The 14890-nt window shown below is 45.6% G+C and overlaps 1 protein-coding gene across 1 annotated transcript in view; it reads left to right on the forward strand.

Annotated features, from left to right (window-relative positions):
• The first annotated feature begins 2886 nt into the window (after positions 1-2886).
• Positions 2887-14890, forward strand: part of AKAP12 (A-kinase anchoring protein 12) — a 57752-nt gene continuing 45748 nt past the window's right edge. The window contains exon 1 of the mRNA XM_056853299.1: positions 2887-3021. Coding sequence (XP_056709277.1) covers positions 2887-3021 — 135 coding nt within the window. The remainder of the gene's footprint in view (positions 3022-14890) is intronic.

Here is a 14890-nt window from a genome sequence, read left to right on the forward strand (position 1 = left end):
GCACCTAAAGATGTCCAAGGGAGAGTGACAGCTTGTTGCAGTGGTGGCTGAGTCCTTGGGACAACTTATGTTGCCTTGTGCCAAGGTGCTGGATTAGATGGGGCTTTGTCCCCCTGTGATTTTATAGTAATAAGCCACGCAGAGAGCCAGCGTGGTGTAGTGGTTAAGAGCGGTGGTTTGGAGTGGTGGAGTCCGATCTGGAGAACCGGGTTTGATTCCCCACTTCCATATGAGCGGCGGAGGCTAATCTGGTGAACTGGATTTGTTTCCCCTCTCCTCCGCATGAAGCCAACCAGGTGGCCTTGAGCCTGTCACTCTCTCTCAGCCCCACCTACCTCTCAGGGTGTCTGTTGTGGGGAGGGGGAGGGGAGGGGGTTGTAAGCCGGTTTGAGTCTCCCTTAAGTGGCAAAGAAAGTTGGCATATAAAAACCAACTCTTCTTCTTCTTGTGACTGCTTAGCCGCAGTGGCAGGAGACAAGTAAGACTGGTGTGGATCCACCTTGTGATGTGTGTGTTAAGTGCCGTCAAGTCGCTTCCGACTCATGGCGACCCTATGAATGAAAGTCCTCCAAACTGTCCTATCTTTGACAGCCCTGCTCAGGTCCTGCAAATTGAAGGCTGTGGCTTCCTTTATTGAGCCAATCCATCTCTTGTTGGGTCTTCCTCTTTTCCTGCTGCCCTCAACTTTTCCTAGCATGACTGTCTTTTCCAGTGACTCTTGTCGTCTCATGACGTGACCAAAATACGACAGCCTCAGTTGAGTCATTTTAGCTTCTAGGGTCAGTTCAGGCTTGATTTGATCTAGAACCCACTGATTTGTTTTTTTGGCAGTCCATGGAATCCGTAACACTCTCCTCCAATGGTTCTTGTAGGTTATCCGGGCTTTGTGACCGTGGTCTTGGTATTTTCTTTCCTGACGTTTCGCCAGCAGCTGTGGCAGACATCTTCAGAGGAGTAACACTGAAGGACAGTGTCTCTCAGTATATTAGTCAAAAAGGGCAAGAGTTCAGTAGCACCTTAAAGACTAACAAAAATATTTTCTGGTAGGGTATGAGCTTTTGTGAGCCACAGCTCACTTCTTCAGATACCTCAGTATATTACTCTTCCAACACACTTGACACTGAGAGACACTGTCCTTCAGCGTTACTCCTCTGAAGATGCCTGCCACAGCTGCTGGCGAAACGTCAGGAAACAAAATACCAAGACCACGGTCACACAGCCCGGATAACCTACAAGAATCAATGACCGTGAAACCCTTCGACAAGATACTCTCCTCCAACACCACATTTCAAAGGAATCTATTTTCTTCCTATCCTTTCCTTTTATCCCTTTGAAGCTCCTTGATCAATTGATCTTGAGCAGCATATATCTAGTGCTGGAGGGAGATAAGGACTGAAACAAATCTGGCCACTGACAATGTAGTCTTGGGGTCCCTATCAGCTTTATTCACTGTCGAGCTTCCACGCCCATACATAGTAATAGGGAGCCTTCCATGAAGATAATTCACAGCGGGTAGCCGTGTTAGTCTGTTTGCAGTAGTCAAAAAGGGCCAGAGTCCAGGAGCACCTTAAAGACTAACACAAATATTTTCTGGTAGGGTACGAGCTTTCGTGAGCCACAGCTCACTTCTTCAGATGCAAGAGTCCAGTAGCACCTTAAAGACTAACACAAATATTTTCTGGTAGGGTACGAGCTTTCGTGAGCCACAGCTCACTTCTTCAGATGCAAGAGTCTATGAGCACCTTAAAGACTAACAAAAATATTTTCTGGTAGGGTGTGAGCTTTCGTGAGCCACAGCTCCCTTCTTCAGATGCAAGAGTCCAGTAGCACCTTAAAGACTAACAAAAATATTTTCTGGTAGGGTGTGAGCTTTTGTGAGCCACAGCTCACTTCTTCAGATGCAAGAGTCTATGAGCACCTTAAAGACTAACAAAAATATTTTCTGGTAGGGTGTGAGCTTTCGTGAGCCACAGCTCCCTTCTTCAGATGCAAGAGTCCAGTAGCACCTTAAAGACTAACACAAATATTTTCTGGTCGGGTGTGAGCTTTCGTGAGCCACAGCTCCCTTCTTCAGATGCAAGAGTCCAGTAGCACCTTAAAGACTAACACAAATATTTTCTGGTCGGGTGTGAGCTTTCGTGAGCCACAGCTCCCTTCTTCAGATGCAAGAGTCCAGTAGCACCTTAAAGACTAACAAAACTATTTTCTGGTCGGGTGTGAGCTTTCGTGAGCCACAGCTCCCTTCTTCAGATACCAATCTTATCTGAAGAAGGGAGCTGTGGCTCACGAAAGCTCACACCCTACCAGAAAATATGTTTGTTAGCCTTTAAGGTGCTCCTGGACTCTGCCCCTTTTTGACTATAGCAATAGGGAGAATGCGACGGCATGCGCTGATCTAGCCTCGGCGGCCAGCGACCCATCCTTACGCTTCAAAATCTTTTCCCAGCCCTTCCCAGTCTCCGTCTCCTTGTGATGCCTCCCCTTTCAAAACGGTCGCCTTTTGGGGTACGCTCCCCCCCCCCCAATCGTTCCTGGATCGATGGGCGCGGGTTCCCCCTGCAGGGCGCGCCACCTCGAACGAACCAACCCCAACCCCAAAAGGCGCCCAAGGGGGACGCCCGCCCGTCCGTGCGTCCGGTGCGTCCGTCCGGCTGCTGCAGGGCGTGCCCGCGCCTGTGCTCCCGCGATGGAGCAGGCGCGAGGGGGCGGGGGGGGGGCGGGAGGTCGCGCGCCGCCCCCTCCCTCCCTCCCTCCCCCCCCCTCCTGGGAGGGGAGGGGGCCGAGAGCGGCGGCGGGGCGCCGCCAGTCCCAGCCTGGGCGCTTCCCGCAGGCGGACGGGCAGCCCCTGCGCTGCGCTCCCGGGCGAGGCGAGGCGGAGGAGCCGCCATGGGCGCGGGGGGCTCTGCGGAGGCGCGCAGCCCGCAGGACGGGGACGCCGCCCAGGACGGGGGGCACGCCCGGACCGCCGGACCGCAGGCGGAGGCGCCGCCCGAGCCGGAGCCGCGCCAGGAGCGCGCCAAGGTGAGCGCCTGGGGGGGTCAGTGGGTGGGTGAGTGGGTGAGTGAGTGGGTGGGTGAGTGGGTGGGTAGGGGGGCGGCCGCCTCAGCCCGCGCAAACGTCCCCAGAGCCCGACCACCTGCCTGCCCCTTGGCCACCTGGGGCCGCGCGCTCGCCGCGCTGCTCGCCAGGCGGCCGGAGGACTCCCTGCGCCCTTGGCGCAGGGAGTCCTCCGGCCGCCTGGCGAGCAGCGCGGCGAGCGCGCGGCCCCAGGGTCTCCCTCCCCGCGACCCCACACGCCCTGCAGCAGCCGGGCCCCCTCCCCGCGACCCTCCCGCCGCGCCCTTTTTGCGCGCGCGGCGGCGGCGTGGAGAGCCCCCCACCCCACCCCACCCCACCCCTGCGCCCCGCCGCGCCCACAGGCCTCCGGACCGCAGCCCTGCTGCAGTCCGGCCGGGGCCCGGAGCCGCTGCGGTGCAGCCTCGCGCCTGCCTGGCCGGGGCCATTTATTCATGGAAGGTTTTGCATTGGATTTGCCCCTCTCTAGAGGCACATGTCCCCCATCTGAATTCTCAAAGCTCTGCAGGGCGGCTTAGTGTTGAGTTTTGAGAATAGGGATGGGGGGGAAAGTGCCTCTGAAGAGTGGCAAATCCAGTGCAAAACCTTCCATGAATAAATGGCCAGGGAGAGGTGGGAGGAGGGCGCGCGCCGGTGCAGGAGCAACCCGAACGGAGGGCGCGGTGGGGTGGGTGGGGGGGGGAAGCCGACGGCGGGGGTCGGTGCCGAGGGGTTCTTGCATCGACCCGTCTCGAGCTGCGCGGGAAGCGCATCCCTTGGGCAGCACAGACCCGTTTGGGGCGTTTTATTCCCCTTTTATCCCTTGGAAGCGCCTTGACCCGTTGATCCTGGAGCAGCGCATATCTAGTGCTGGAGGGATATCAGGACGGAAACCAATCTGGCCACTGACCGTGCGGCCTTGGGGTCCCTGTCGCTTAGTAAAAAAAGGCATGATGTCAGTCACGGAGGCGTTGGATATAAGGACTGAAAGAAATCTTTTTTTTTTTTTTTGTAAATGGTTTTTTATTGATATAATTAGGAGGGTACGGGAAGGAAAAAAGGAGGGGGGGTCAACGTTATATTTATAAAAACAATACGGTGTTATAAAACGATTTCTAAATAAAACATGATTGCAAAGGATCTACTGAAACAAATCTTTTTTTTTTTTTTTTGTAAATAGTTTTTTATTGATATAATTAGGAGGGTCTAGGAAGAAAAAAAGGAGGGGGGGTCAACGTTATATTTATAAAAACAATACGGTATTATAAAACGATTTCTAAATAAAGCATGATTGCAAAGGATCTCCTGAAACAAATCTTTTTTTTTTTTTGTAAATAGTTTTTTATTGATATAATTAGGAGGGTATGGGAAGAAAAAAAAGGGGGGGTCAACGTTATATTTATAAAAACAATACGGTATTATAAAACGATTTCTAAATAAAACATGATTGCAAAGGATCTACTGAAACAAATCTTTTTTTTTTTGTAAATAGTTTTTTATTTATATAATTAGGAGGGTACGGGAAGAAAAAAAGGAGGGGGGGTCAACGTTATATTTATAAAAACAATACGGTATTATAAAACGATTTCTAAATAAAACATGATTGCAAAGTATCTACTGAAACAAATCTTTTTTTTTTTGTAAATAGTTTTTTATTTATATAATTAGGAGGGTATAGGAAGAAAAAAAAAGGGGGGGTGTAAACGTTATATTTATAAAAACAATACGGTATTATAAAACGATTTCTAAATAAAACATGATTGCAAAGTATCTACTGAAACAAATCTTTCACAGTGGGTCGCCGCGTTAGTCTGTTTGCAGTGGTCAAAAAGGGCCAGAGTCCAGTAGCACCTTAAAGACTAACACAAATATTTTCTGGTAGGGTATGAGCTTTTGTGAGCCACAGCTCACTTCTTCAGATGCAAGAGTCCAGTAGCACCTTAAAGACTAACACAAATATTTTCGGGTAGGGTAGGAGCTGTGGTATCTGAAGAAGGGAGCTGTGGCTCACGAAAGCTCATACCCTACCAGAAAATATTTTTGTTAGTCTTTAAGGTGCTACTGGACTCTGGCCCTTTTTGACCACTGAAACAAATCTTGCCACTGACAGTGTAGCCTTGGGGTCCCTGTCGCTTAGTAAAAAAGGCATCATGGCAGTCACGGAGGCGTTGGATTTGTATATTAAAAGGGGGGGAATGTAGTGCGATCGAAGTTTTGGACGTTTTTCTGCACTGCACATAGGCAGGGAGTGTGCATTTTTTTGCAACGAGAAAGACTCGCTGATCATACCTGCAGTTTCAAGGAGTACAGATGTTAGCATAAGAAACAAGGGAATTAATCAAAAAGGGCAAGAGTCCAGTAGCACCTTAAAGACTAACAAAAATATTTTCTGGTAGGGTATGAGCTTCCATGAGCCACAGCTCACTATCTTCAAAGGGAATTAATGTCATGTTGGAGACGTAGACTTTGTTTACATGTGTTTGCTTATTGTAGTTTTGAGGAGGAACTGTTCATTTTGCTATTGTTCGCTGTTTTAAATTGGGGTGTAAAGCACAAAGGATATTACTTTCTATTAGCTTTACTCATATTAGAAGTTCTTTACAGTACAGGAGTTTTGTGTTGGGAGGTTCCTCGTATCTCACGTATGGGTGTTTGTGAACTGCTTGGGACTGTTTTTGTGACCTTGTGTTTCAGATTTTAACTCCCAGCTAGAATTTTCCATAGTTGCGGTCCTTGAGTAACAAGCTATTGCCGGTGCTTTTAAAACAAAGCAAAATGGAACACAACATTTGGTAAAGTGAAAAAAATCAAGCTTCGAATGTTCCATTTCTAAAGCGAAAATGTACAGTGGAAAAATGGTTCATTGCTGTGGGATTATTCAGCTAAACAAATGTAGCAGTAGAAAGCTTGAAATGTGTCATAAGTATCTGACCAGGATGATAAAATAATGTTGGCTTCAAGCTTGAGAAAGAACAAAATCCTGCTGAGAAGGTCAAGCCATCGTCTATTAAACTATGTGAAAAAGTATAAATTATTACTATGTTTCAAATCCAAAAGAATGCTAAATTCCAGGAAGGGTCTTTAGAATTTGTTGCCACATGAATCCAGCTATCAGGACAGGGACAAAGAAATTATTATTTCATGCTTGAATGCTGCCACCATCTAAAAATCTTCCCACTAATTCCCTTCATTCTGAACTGTAAAGCACTTGTACCTAGGAGTGTTTTAGCTAGCCCGTAATACATTCTCAAATGCAGTTGTTGGCCTAATGAAATTCTATATACCACATTTAAATCAATCTGTTTAGGCACCAGCAATTGTTAGCCACTAAGTAAAGGACTCTCCAGTTTGATGGGACAAATGAAGAGTTGTAGTCATTTCTCCAGCCTATTCTTCTCCTTCACTTACTAATGCCATTGCCATATGCAGAGCAAGAGACCGGGCCAGTCTACTTTTGCAAACATGGCCTTGCTTCCTGTTCCTCTAAACAGGGTACAGCCTGCAGGTCCTGAAGTGTAAGAACTATCTCCCTGACCTTCTCACTCAGATGTGTTTGCAGCTGTGGTGAGGAAAGGGGCTGCACTGCATCCAAATCCCTCCCCCACCCAAATCATAGGAACCTTCCTAGATCAGTCCATCTTCTCTAGCATCCTGTTTCCAACAATGGCTTGTCAGATGCCTCTCCCTTTGTGTGTTCCTAATATGTGAAATTCAGAGGGAAACTGACAAGCTGATAAACCCTATTTGAATAGCCCTCCTCTGTTCTAGATGCTGTGATAGAGTGTGATGGAGTGGCATGAGAGAGAAATGGAATACTGGGAACCTGCTTTTGTATTGGGGGAGAGGGAGAGAGAGGGAGTAGCAAGTACTTAGGAGGGTGAACTTGGCAGGCAGATTTGTAGTACTTACATGCATTAAATTCTCAACACTGAAAAAATGGTTCCATCACACACACTTGATGAATATACTATAGCAGTGTAGAACAAGGAACAGAAATAGAAAAAAGTTCAGTACACAAACTAGTAATAATCCAGCACTGGATGCACAAGATCACACCCTTATTATCCGTTTAAAATATTTTAGAATAACTATCAGTCTTTGTTCTGTACTTGCAATCATAACAATGGTTAGAACACCTATTTCACTCAAAAATTAATATTGCTATAGTAAGCATCATACTTGTGGGTTGTCATATTGTTGTTAATTTTGCTAAGTTTTGATTGTATTATTAAATTATCTTGAGCCTATATTCTTTAAAAAATGGGATAACCACACATTTTCCCACATAGAAATGCATGTTATTTAGTTATTTTAAAAAATTATAACCTGCCTTTCTGCACTCACAGGGGCCACCAAGGCAGCTAACAATTTAAAACATAGGTGATAAAATCACATTTTAAAACCATTAAAATCACCCCCTTAAAACACACACACATCATTAAAACAAATTAAAAACAGAGTTAAAATACTAACAAAAGAAATAAAAACAACAGTTAAAACATTGGTCATATTAAGTTGAGGTCAGTGGATCCCTTCTGCTAAATGAAGAATCTTAAACTGGAGCAAGACTCTTTCTGTCTGACAGAGTGTTTGTCTAATGGAGGATTAACTCCCCCCCCCATGCCATGAGTCCTCATGGGTTCCCCTCTTGTTGGACCCAATTCATGATATGGTGCAATAGTGTACATAAAACTAACAGCAAATGCATCTTGGCTGTTTTTGTGCATCTGGTATTACTGGAAAAAGTTTATCCATTCCTTTTTTGTAGTTTGTTCCTGCATAACTGCTCTCCCAATCACTGCTTTGATCTCATTCCTGAGTTTCAGCACAAATACTAATACTTGCACACTAATACTTACACAGCAATTATGTTTCCAAAATTTGTATTCCATATACTTCCTTACTTTTAAAACTAGATTAGGCCTTTTCATTATACTGCAGTCAGCCTTAATCAGTACTTTAGCTAATTGTTGCAAGGCAAACTGGTTTATTGAAATACCAGTTGATATATCAGTTTATATGATAGACTGCACATTTTGTATTGACATACACAGCAAAATCCTTCTTTCATAATTCTGGAAGCTACTTTTTAGACCAATCCAAACTAAGTAGTACTTGGCATGTCAGTTGCAGGATAATACAGCACAGCACTCAAGTCTGATTCCCTGGTTCTGTTCCAGTATTTTGCAATTGTACAGTAGTTTCCTTTTACATCTGTCTTAAAAGTCCATACTGCAAACTCCTAGGCTGCTTGTTTCTGTTAAAATTTGTGAATTTATGCAGTTTAGACTGCGTGTGCACTTATTCTCAAGTTACAGGAACCTAGGAGAGTTGTCAGTGGTATTAAAAATTGTACACATCCCCTGATGCCTTTCCTGGCACATTATTTCCACATATCTCATAGTGAAGTGTTTACTATATTTCTTTAAACTACACGAGGAATGCAACCATGCACTCAGTAGTGGGATTTACAGTAAATCCTGCTATATTTGATGGTGTGAATTCACCGTGAGCCACAGTTCTCCAGAATGTACTGTATTTTTTGCTCCATAAGATGCACTTTTTTCCTCCTCAAAAGTGAGGGGAAATGTCGGTGCGTCTTATGGAGTGAATGTGCGTCTTATGGACCCTAGCCCAGTCCATAAGACACACATTCTAGCTTAGAAGGAAGGCGGGCGGGGCGCACAGAGCCGGCTGGGCATGCCAGAACGACGCGAGCTGGCGTTCCCCGCCCCGACGGCCAGCTGGGAGGCGGGCAGGCCCGCTCTGTGCGCCCCCCGCCTCCCAGCTGGCCATCAGGGCAGGGAACGCCGGCTCGCGTTGTTCTGGTGCACCCAGCTCTGTGCGCCCCGCGCACCAGAACGACGCGAGTCGGCGTTCCCTGCCCCGATGGCCAGCTGGGAGGCCGGGGGGCGCACAGAGTGGGCCCGCCCGCCTCCCAGCTGGCCTTCGGGGCGGGGAACGCCGGCTCTCGTCGTTCTGGCGCGCCCAGCTCTGTGCGCCCCGCCCGCCAGAATGACGTGAGCCGGCGTTCCCCGCCCCGACAGCCAGCTGGGAGGCGGGGGGCGCACAGAGTGGCTGGGTGTGCCAGAACAACGCGAGCTGGCGTTTCCCGCCCCGACGGCCAGCTGGGAGGTGGGGGGCGCACAGAGCGGCTAGGCGCACCAGAACGACACGAGACAGTGTTCCCCACCCCGACGGCCAGCTGTGGGGGCCGTCTTATGGTCCGGTGCGTCTAATGGAGCAAAAAATACGGTATTTTGCTTTTATGTATTATCTTGCACAGAGTGTCAGAGTGAGAGGAATATCATACTCAGACCAGGAAGAACTGGGTTCAAACCTCTTCTCTGCCATGAAGCTTGCTGGTTGACCTTAGGCCTAGCCTACCTTTCAGTGTTCTTATGAGAAGGAAAACATTTGTGGTGCCCTGAGTTCCTTGGAGGGAAGGCAGTCTAAACAAACAAACGAAGAAGAAGGAGACATATTTAATCTTTGGGGATGAGCAGTGTTACCAGTCCCTGACCTGGATGGCCCAGGCTAGCCTGATCTCGTCAGATCTCAGAAGCTAAGCAGGGTCAGCCCTGGTTAGTATTTGGATGGGAGACCACTAAGGAATATCAGGGCTGCTATGTAGAGGAAGGCACTGGCAAACCACCTCTGTTAGTCTCTTGCCATGAAAACCCCAAAAAAGGGGTCGCCATAAGTCGGCTGCGACTTGAAGGCACTTAACACACACAGTGTTACCAGTGCCCTGATCTGGATGGCCCAGGCAAGCCTGATCTCACCAGATCTTGGAAGCTAAGCAAGGCCAACTCTGGTTAGTACTTGGATGGGAGACCACCCAGGAAGCCCAGGGTCGCTACACAGAGGCAGGCAAATGGCAAAACCACCTCTGAACGTTTCTTGCCTTGAAAACTCAGCTGCGATTTGATGGCAGTTTCCACCACCAGTCTTACCAGTACTGATGGGTGTTTTGGTATCATCTTCCTAGCTATACAGACCACTAGCATAATTTATTGAGAGAATAAAAGTATACCTAGTTATATTGTTTTCCAAATTAGAATTATAATAGCATAATTCATAATTAATGCTAATGTGAGCACTCAGGTTTTAGTGTCCTATTTTTGCTCAGTCGAGTGAAGAGCAAAATGGAAGGAAACAATTTAGCACTTACCTTCAGCTTTACCCTTGTCATAGTCTGCATATTTAATCTTCCAAAATAGTTCAAATATACTGTGTTTGTACTGGTCCATTAGGGCAAGATAGTAGCATGCTGAGCAGTGATGTAGTGGTTAGAGTGTCAGGCCAATACTAAGGAGATGTGGGTTCAGTTTCCCATCAGCAATGAAGCTTAGTAGTTGACTTCAGGCTAATCACACACTGTGAGGCTCTCCAGCCAACCTTGGCAATCCAAAAAAGTCACTCGCTCAGACAGGTAGGTCTAAAGCAGGTAAACGTTTATTCAGGAGCCGCAGGATACAGCATAAGCAATCCACAGGTTCAAAGCTGCTAATGGCTAACCAAACTACAAAACGTAACTTTAAGCACAGAGTCATCCCAGGTGCAAAACTAAGAGGCCTGGGAATTAGGAGATAACGGTGCCTGGCAGGGAGTAGGGAGTGAGCAAGCCATAACTAAAGTGCCTGCTAGAGACTCATGGTCAGAGCAGGGGGGTAGGAAAGGAGCGGGGGCAGCTTGAACAGTTCAGAGAAACACAACTAAAGGATAATACTTGAACAGAAATGGGCCTAACCCATGTCAAGAGCCTGCCAGGCCAGCATGACTCCTAACCGCTTGAACACCTCAGAGAAACAACGCCACTAGATACACATGGCCAGCAAAACCAATAGATACACTTGAGCAGAAATAGGCATGACTCTTTCACACACACTCTGCTTAACCTATTTTACAGGGTTATTGTGAGGACAAAACGGAGGAGGCGAGAACCATGAAAACTGACCTGAGCTCCTTGGAGGAAGGATAATAATCTGATGAATGCCTAATAGCAGTTGTTTTTATATATACTAATGACAGTGGCAGAATCCAAACAATATCCAAGAACTTGGAACTTTTGAGGCTTTTTTCTTCAAACAGAACACACATCTTTCAGTTTCAAAAAAAGGTTTCTCATAGAGAGATAAAATTTCTGGAGATTTTGAAACCAAGAGGGGGTGACATTTTAGGGAAAAATCAATTTATGCAGTACATTCCTATCACACCCAAACATACTTATTCTGGAGCATGAAATACATATAATTTAGGATGTACCGTTGCACCATTTGATATTTTTATAAAATTTGTATTAAGAAACTTTTATATTAATAAAACAATATACATTTACTCAATTTTACAGATGGAGCTTCATGGATTTCAGAAAAATATAGGTTTGCTTGAATGGAAGCAAGTTTCGGAACTCTTTTTGAATGTGTGTGTGCGTGCTTGTGTTTTCAAACACTCATCAGTTTATTTCACTGGAGGAATCTGACAACCAAACAACTCTTTTAAAACCCAAATGTATACGATCTGGGTTTCCCACAGCCACACAACAGCTGCCGGGAATGGCTTTTTAAAAAATAAAGGAGAACACAAATGGGCTTTGAATGGAGAGAGGGCTTCTGCCTCCTCTCCCCAGCCATTTTCCCAGTGCTGGAGGGGAGTTGTTTCCTCAGTTTTGCTGCTCCGTGGGGGTAACCGCACTTTGTATTCCCAGCGATGTATTAAGAATTTGAAAATGTTATAAAAAACATCGCTTTAAAATGGTTTTTGGATACCATGGCTGATAAATGGTTGGAAGACATCTTCACAGCTAAAAGGGCCAAACAAAGTGCAAACAGTATTTTTTTATAACATTTTCAAACTCAATACATTCGTGGGAATACATAGAAAGTGCGAACAGTATTTTTTATAACATTTTCAAACTCTTAATACATCGCTGGGAATACAAGTGCGGTAACCCCCCATGTTTACAGAATACTCCACATGGAGCAACAAAAGCAGGGAACTAACTCTCTCCCAGGACTGTTTTGGCATGGGAAAATGGCTTGGAGTGGGAGGCAGGAGCCCTTCCTCCTCCCATGGTGGTGTTCCAAGCCTGTTTGGGTTCTCCTTTATTTTTTAAAAGCCATTCCCCATAGCTGCTGTGTGGCTTTGGGGAAATCTGTGCCCAACTCTTAAAAAACCCAGATGTAGGTTGGCCCTGAGAAGCAAATGAGAAATTTGCTTCCGACTTGCCTTGCCACCATGTAGCAGGAGCATTATACTCCGTAGACTCCTGTACCAAATATCTGAAGATGTTCTGTACTCAGTATTATTTGAAAGTATTTTCCAGCATGAAGCCCTAAGATTGTTGTTTATTTAAAAATTCAGCCATTTGCAATTTCATTGTTTAACTGTGGATCTGAAGGATCTGCAGCTATGTAAATTGGTAACACATTTTAAACTCTGACTTTAAAAGTTCTGCACACATCCTTCTGAAAAAGAAACTATTTCATAAGATGTTTCTCAATTTTTCCTTACATTTTGGGGGAAATTATTTTCTTGAATTTTTCCATGTTCTTCCAAGCTTTCCAATTTCTAGTCACGTGGCCTGGGGAGTTGCTGTTTGAGAAATACACTTTCAAAGCCTCCTTGGGTGCTCAGTGCTTGTTGTGTGAGTCTTTGGATCCAGATCAGATCTTTACTGTAGCCAGTAAGGACCAACTGTTTATTGTTTGTAGCTTCCAGCATTCTGCAACTATAACTGACAAGTTTAAAAATTGATATACTGAATATTAAATTAATGTAATAAACTGGGATTTATGACCCAGGCCCAGTATTCTGTAATAGTGTTCTTCCCCTTCCCTTCAGCTATTTACTAACCTCCTGTAGTCCCTCAGATGAACCAGAGGTTCAGCTCCACTGACGTTCTCCTTCCTTCAGAATTTCCTGGATATTTGAACTTGGATTCTTCTTCTGAAGGGAGCCTTGTGGCCCCACATAATGCAATGCCAATAATCGGTTTCATAGGTGACTGTGTGTAGATTCTCATTTGTAGTTGCCTGTCTTACACTTGAACCCTGGAAAATGGCAGTAAAGATAGTAAACATCAGCTTTTTTATTTCTTGAAAATTCACCAACTCTAGACAGCCACACACTCAGAAAGTGCTGGAGTCTGCTTCTTCTCTCCTTGAAAGATCTCCTTGGTCCTTTTTAAAGGAGTCCATAATATAAGCTGCGGCATACAAAATTAATAGCAATTGTATAACTACCCTTAAGCCTTGACCCAGATAGCCCAATCTCATCAGATCTCAGAAGCTAAGCAGGGTCAGTATTTGGATGAGAGACCACCAAAGAATACCAGGGTTGCTACGCAGATGCTGGCAATGGCAAACCACCTCTGAACAGCTCTTGGCTTGAAAACCCTGTGGGGTCGTCATAAGTGGGTTGCAATTTGATGGGGAAAAGATAAATAAATAAAAATAACTACCATTAATACATGTAACCTGCTGTTTCTCTTGAGCAGTTGCACCCAAGGTAGGGCCAAACTTAATATGAAAATCAATGTGTTAGAGGAAACTCTGGTAACAATTACACACACACACACACACACACACACAGGCAGATGTACTGAACTACTGAAAAGGAAGCATTTGATGTGCATTTCAATGGAACCAACTTTCATTTGAGGTCTATATTTTCCCCATTTTTACATTTCGTTAGTTTTCATTTCATTCATATTTGAGTTGATTCTATTTCATTTATATTAATCCCTGTCAGGAACAAAGTCTTCCTCGATCTCCTTGCCCCTCCTTTTCCCTCCTGTTCTCCATCCCCTACCCTTCATGTTATGAGTAGTGTACTGTGGGCTGGGACTTCTGTTTCTTGTGATACTGGGACCAGCCTTCAAAAGGGCCAGCCAAAGAATAGGTGGGAAAATCTCTCCACAGTACCTCAGGTGCTTTTATGACATAATAGGGTCAAAAGAAGAGGGGGAACTCAACCCTGAAAACAAGTAAAATAGACAAAAAGGGTGAAGTTGGCAAACCTCAAAATACCTGCAATTACTTTTTAAAAAAATAATTATGCATACATCACAATAAAATAATAGCCACTTGACGTTACACACCATAAAAATTGCTCTGCTGTATATATACAGTTGGTCAACTAATATAATAAAATTACAAAACGCCACTCCAAAGACATTTTCTGACATATCCAAGGAATTGTACCCAGGGGAATGTAGTCCTTTGTGCACTGGGCGGTGACACCTCACACAAGGTAGGGGGGAAATGAGTCTCCAGCCTTCCCATTGGCTGGCCAACCTGCTGCTCCCCCCCCTGCTTACCTTTTCATCTATGATGCCACAATGAGTGGGAAGAGCAGCTGCCCAGCTTGTAGGATAGGCAGGCAGTACAAGGCGAGGAGGAAGGCTGTAAGGCAGCGCCTTCATTCCTGTCTTGTTTTCCCCCTTGATTTATGGATTGCTTTGGATCGCATCGGATTCGTTGTTCCTGCCTGCCGGCTAACTGGAGAACAAGACGACATCAAAGGGTTTGAGAATATCATCCTTTTCCTTATCAACTAGTTGCATTTGGGGCTTATTTTCTAAATTTTGCTAGTGGGGGGGGGAGTTTGAAGGGCTGATTGGGGGGAATCCTGCTTTCTCCTGTTTGTTTGGTCTAACACAGTTCAATTTGTGTGAGTTTGGGCCTTTCAGTATGCTACATTTTGCTAAAAGCAAGCAGGCTTTTGTCCTGCTGTTGCTTGGTGGGGGGGTTGCTTCTTTGGGGGGCTGATTTGTTTCCCATTAGGGTTGCCAGGTCTTTCTTTGCCACCAGCAGGAGATTTTTGGGGTGGA

This window comes from Euleptes europaea, chromosome 7 (genome assembly GCF_029931775.1).
Source record: "Euleptes europaea isolate rEulEur1 chromosome 7, rEulEur1.hap1, whole genome shotgun sequence".
Lineage (NCBI taxonomy): Eukaryota > Metazoa > Chordata > Lepidosauria > Squamata > Sphaerodactylidae > Euleptes > Euleptes europaea.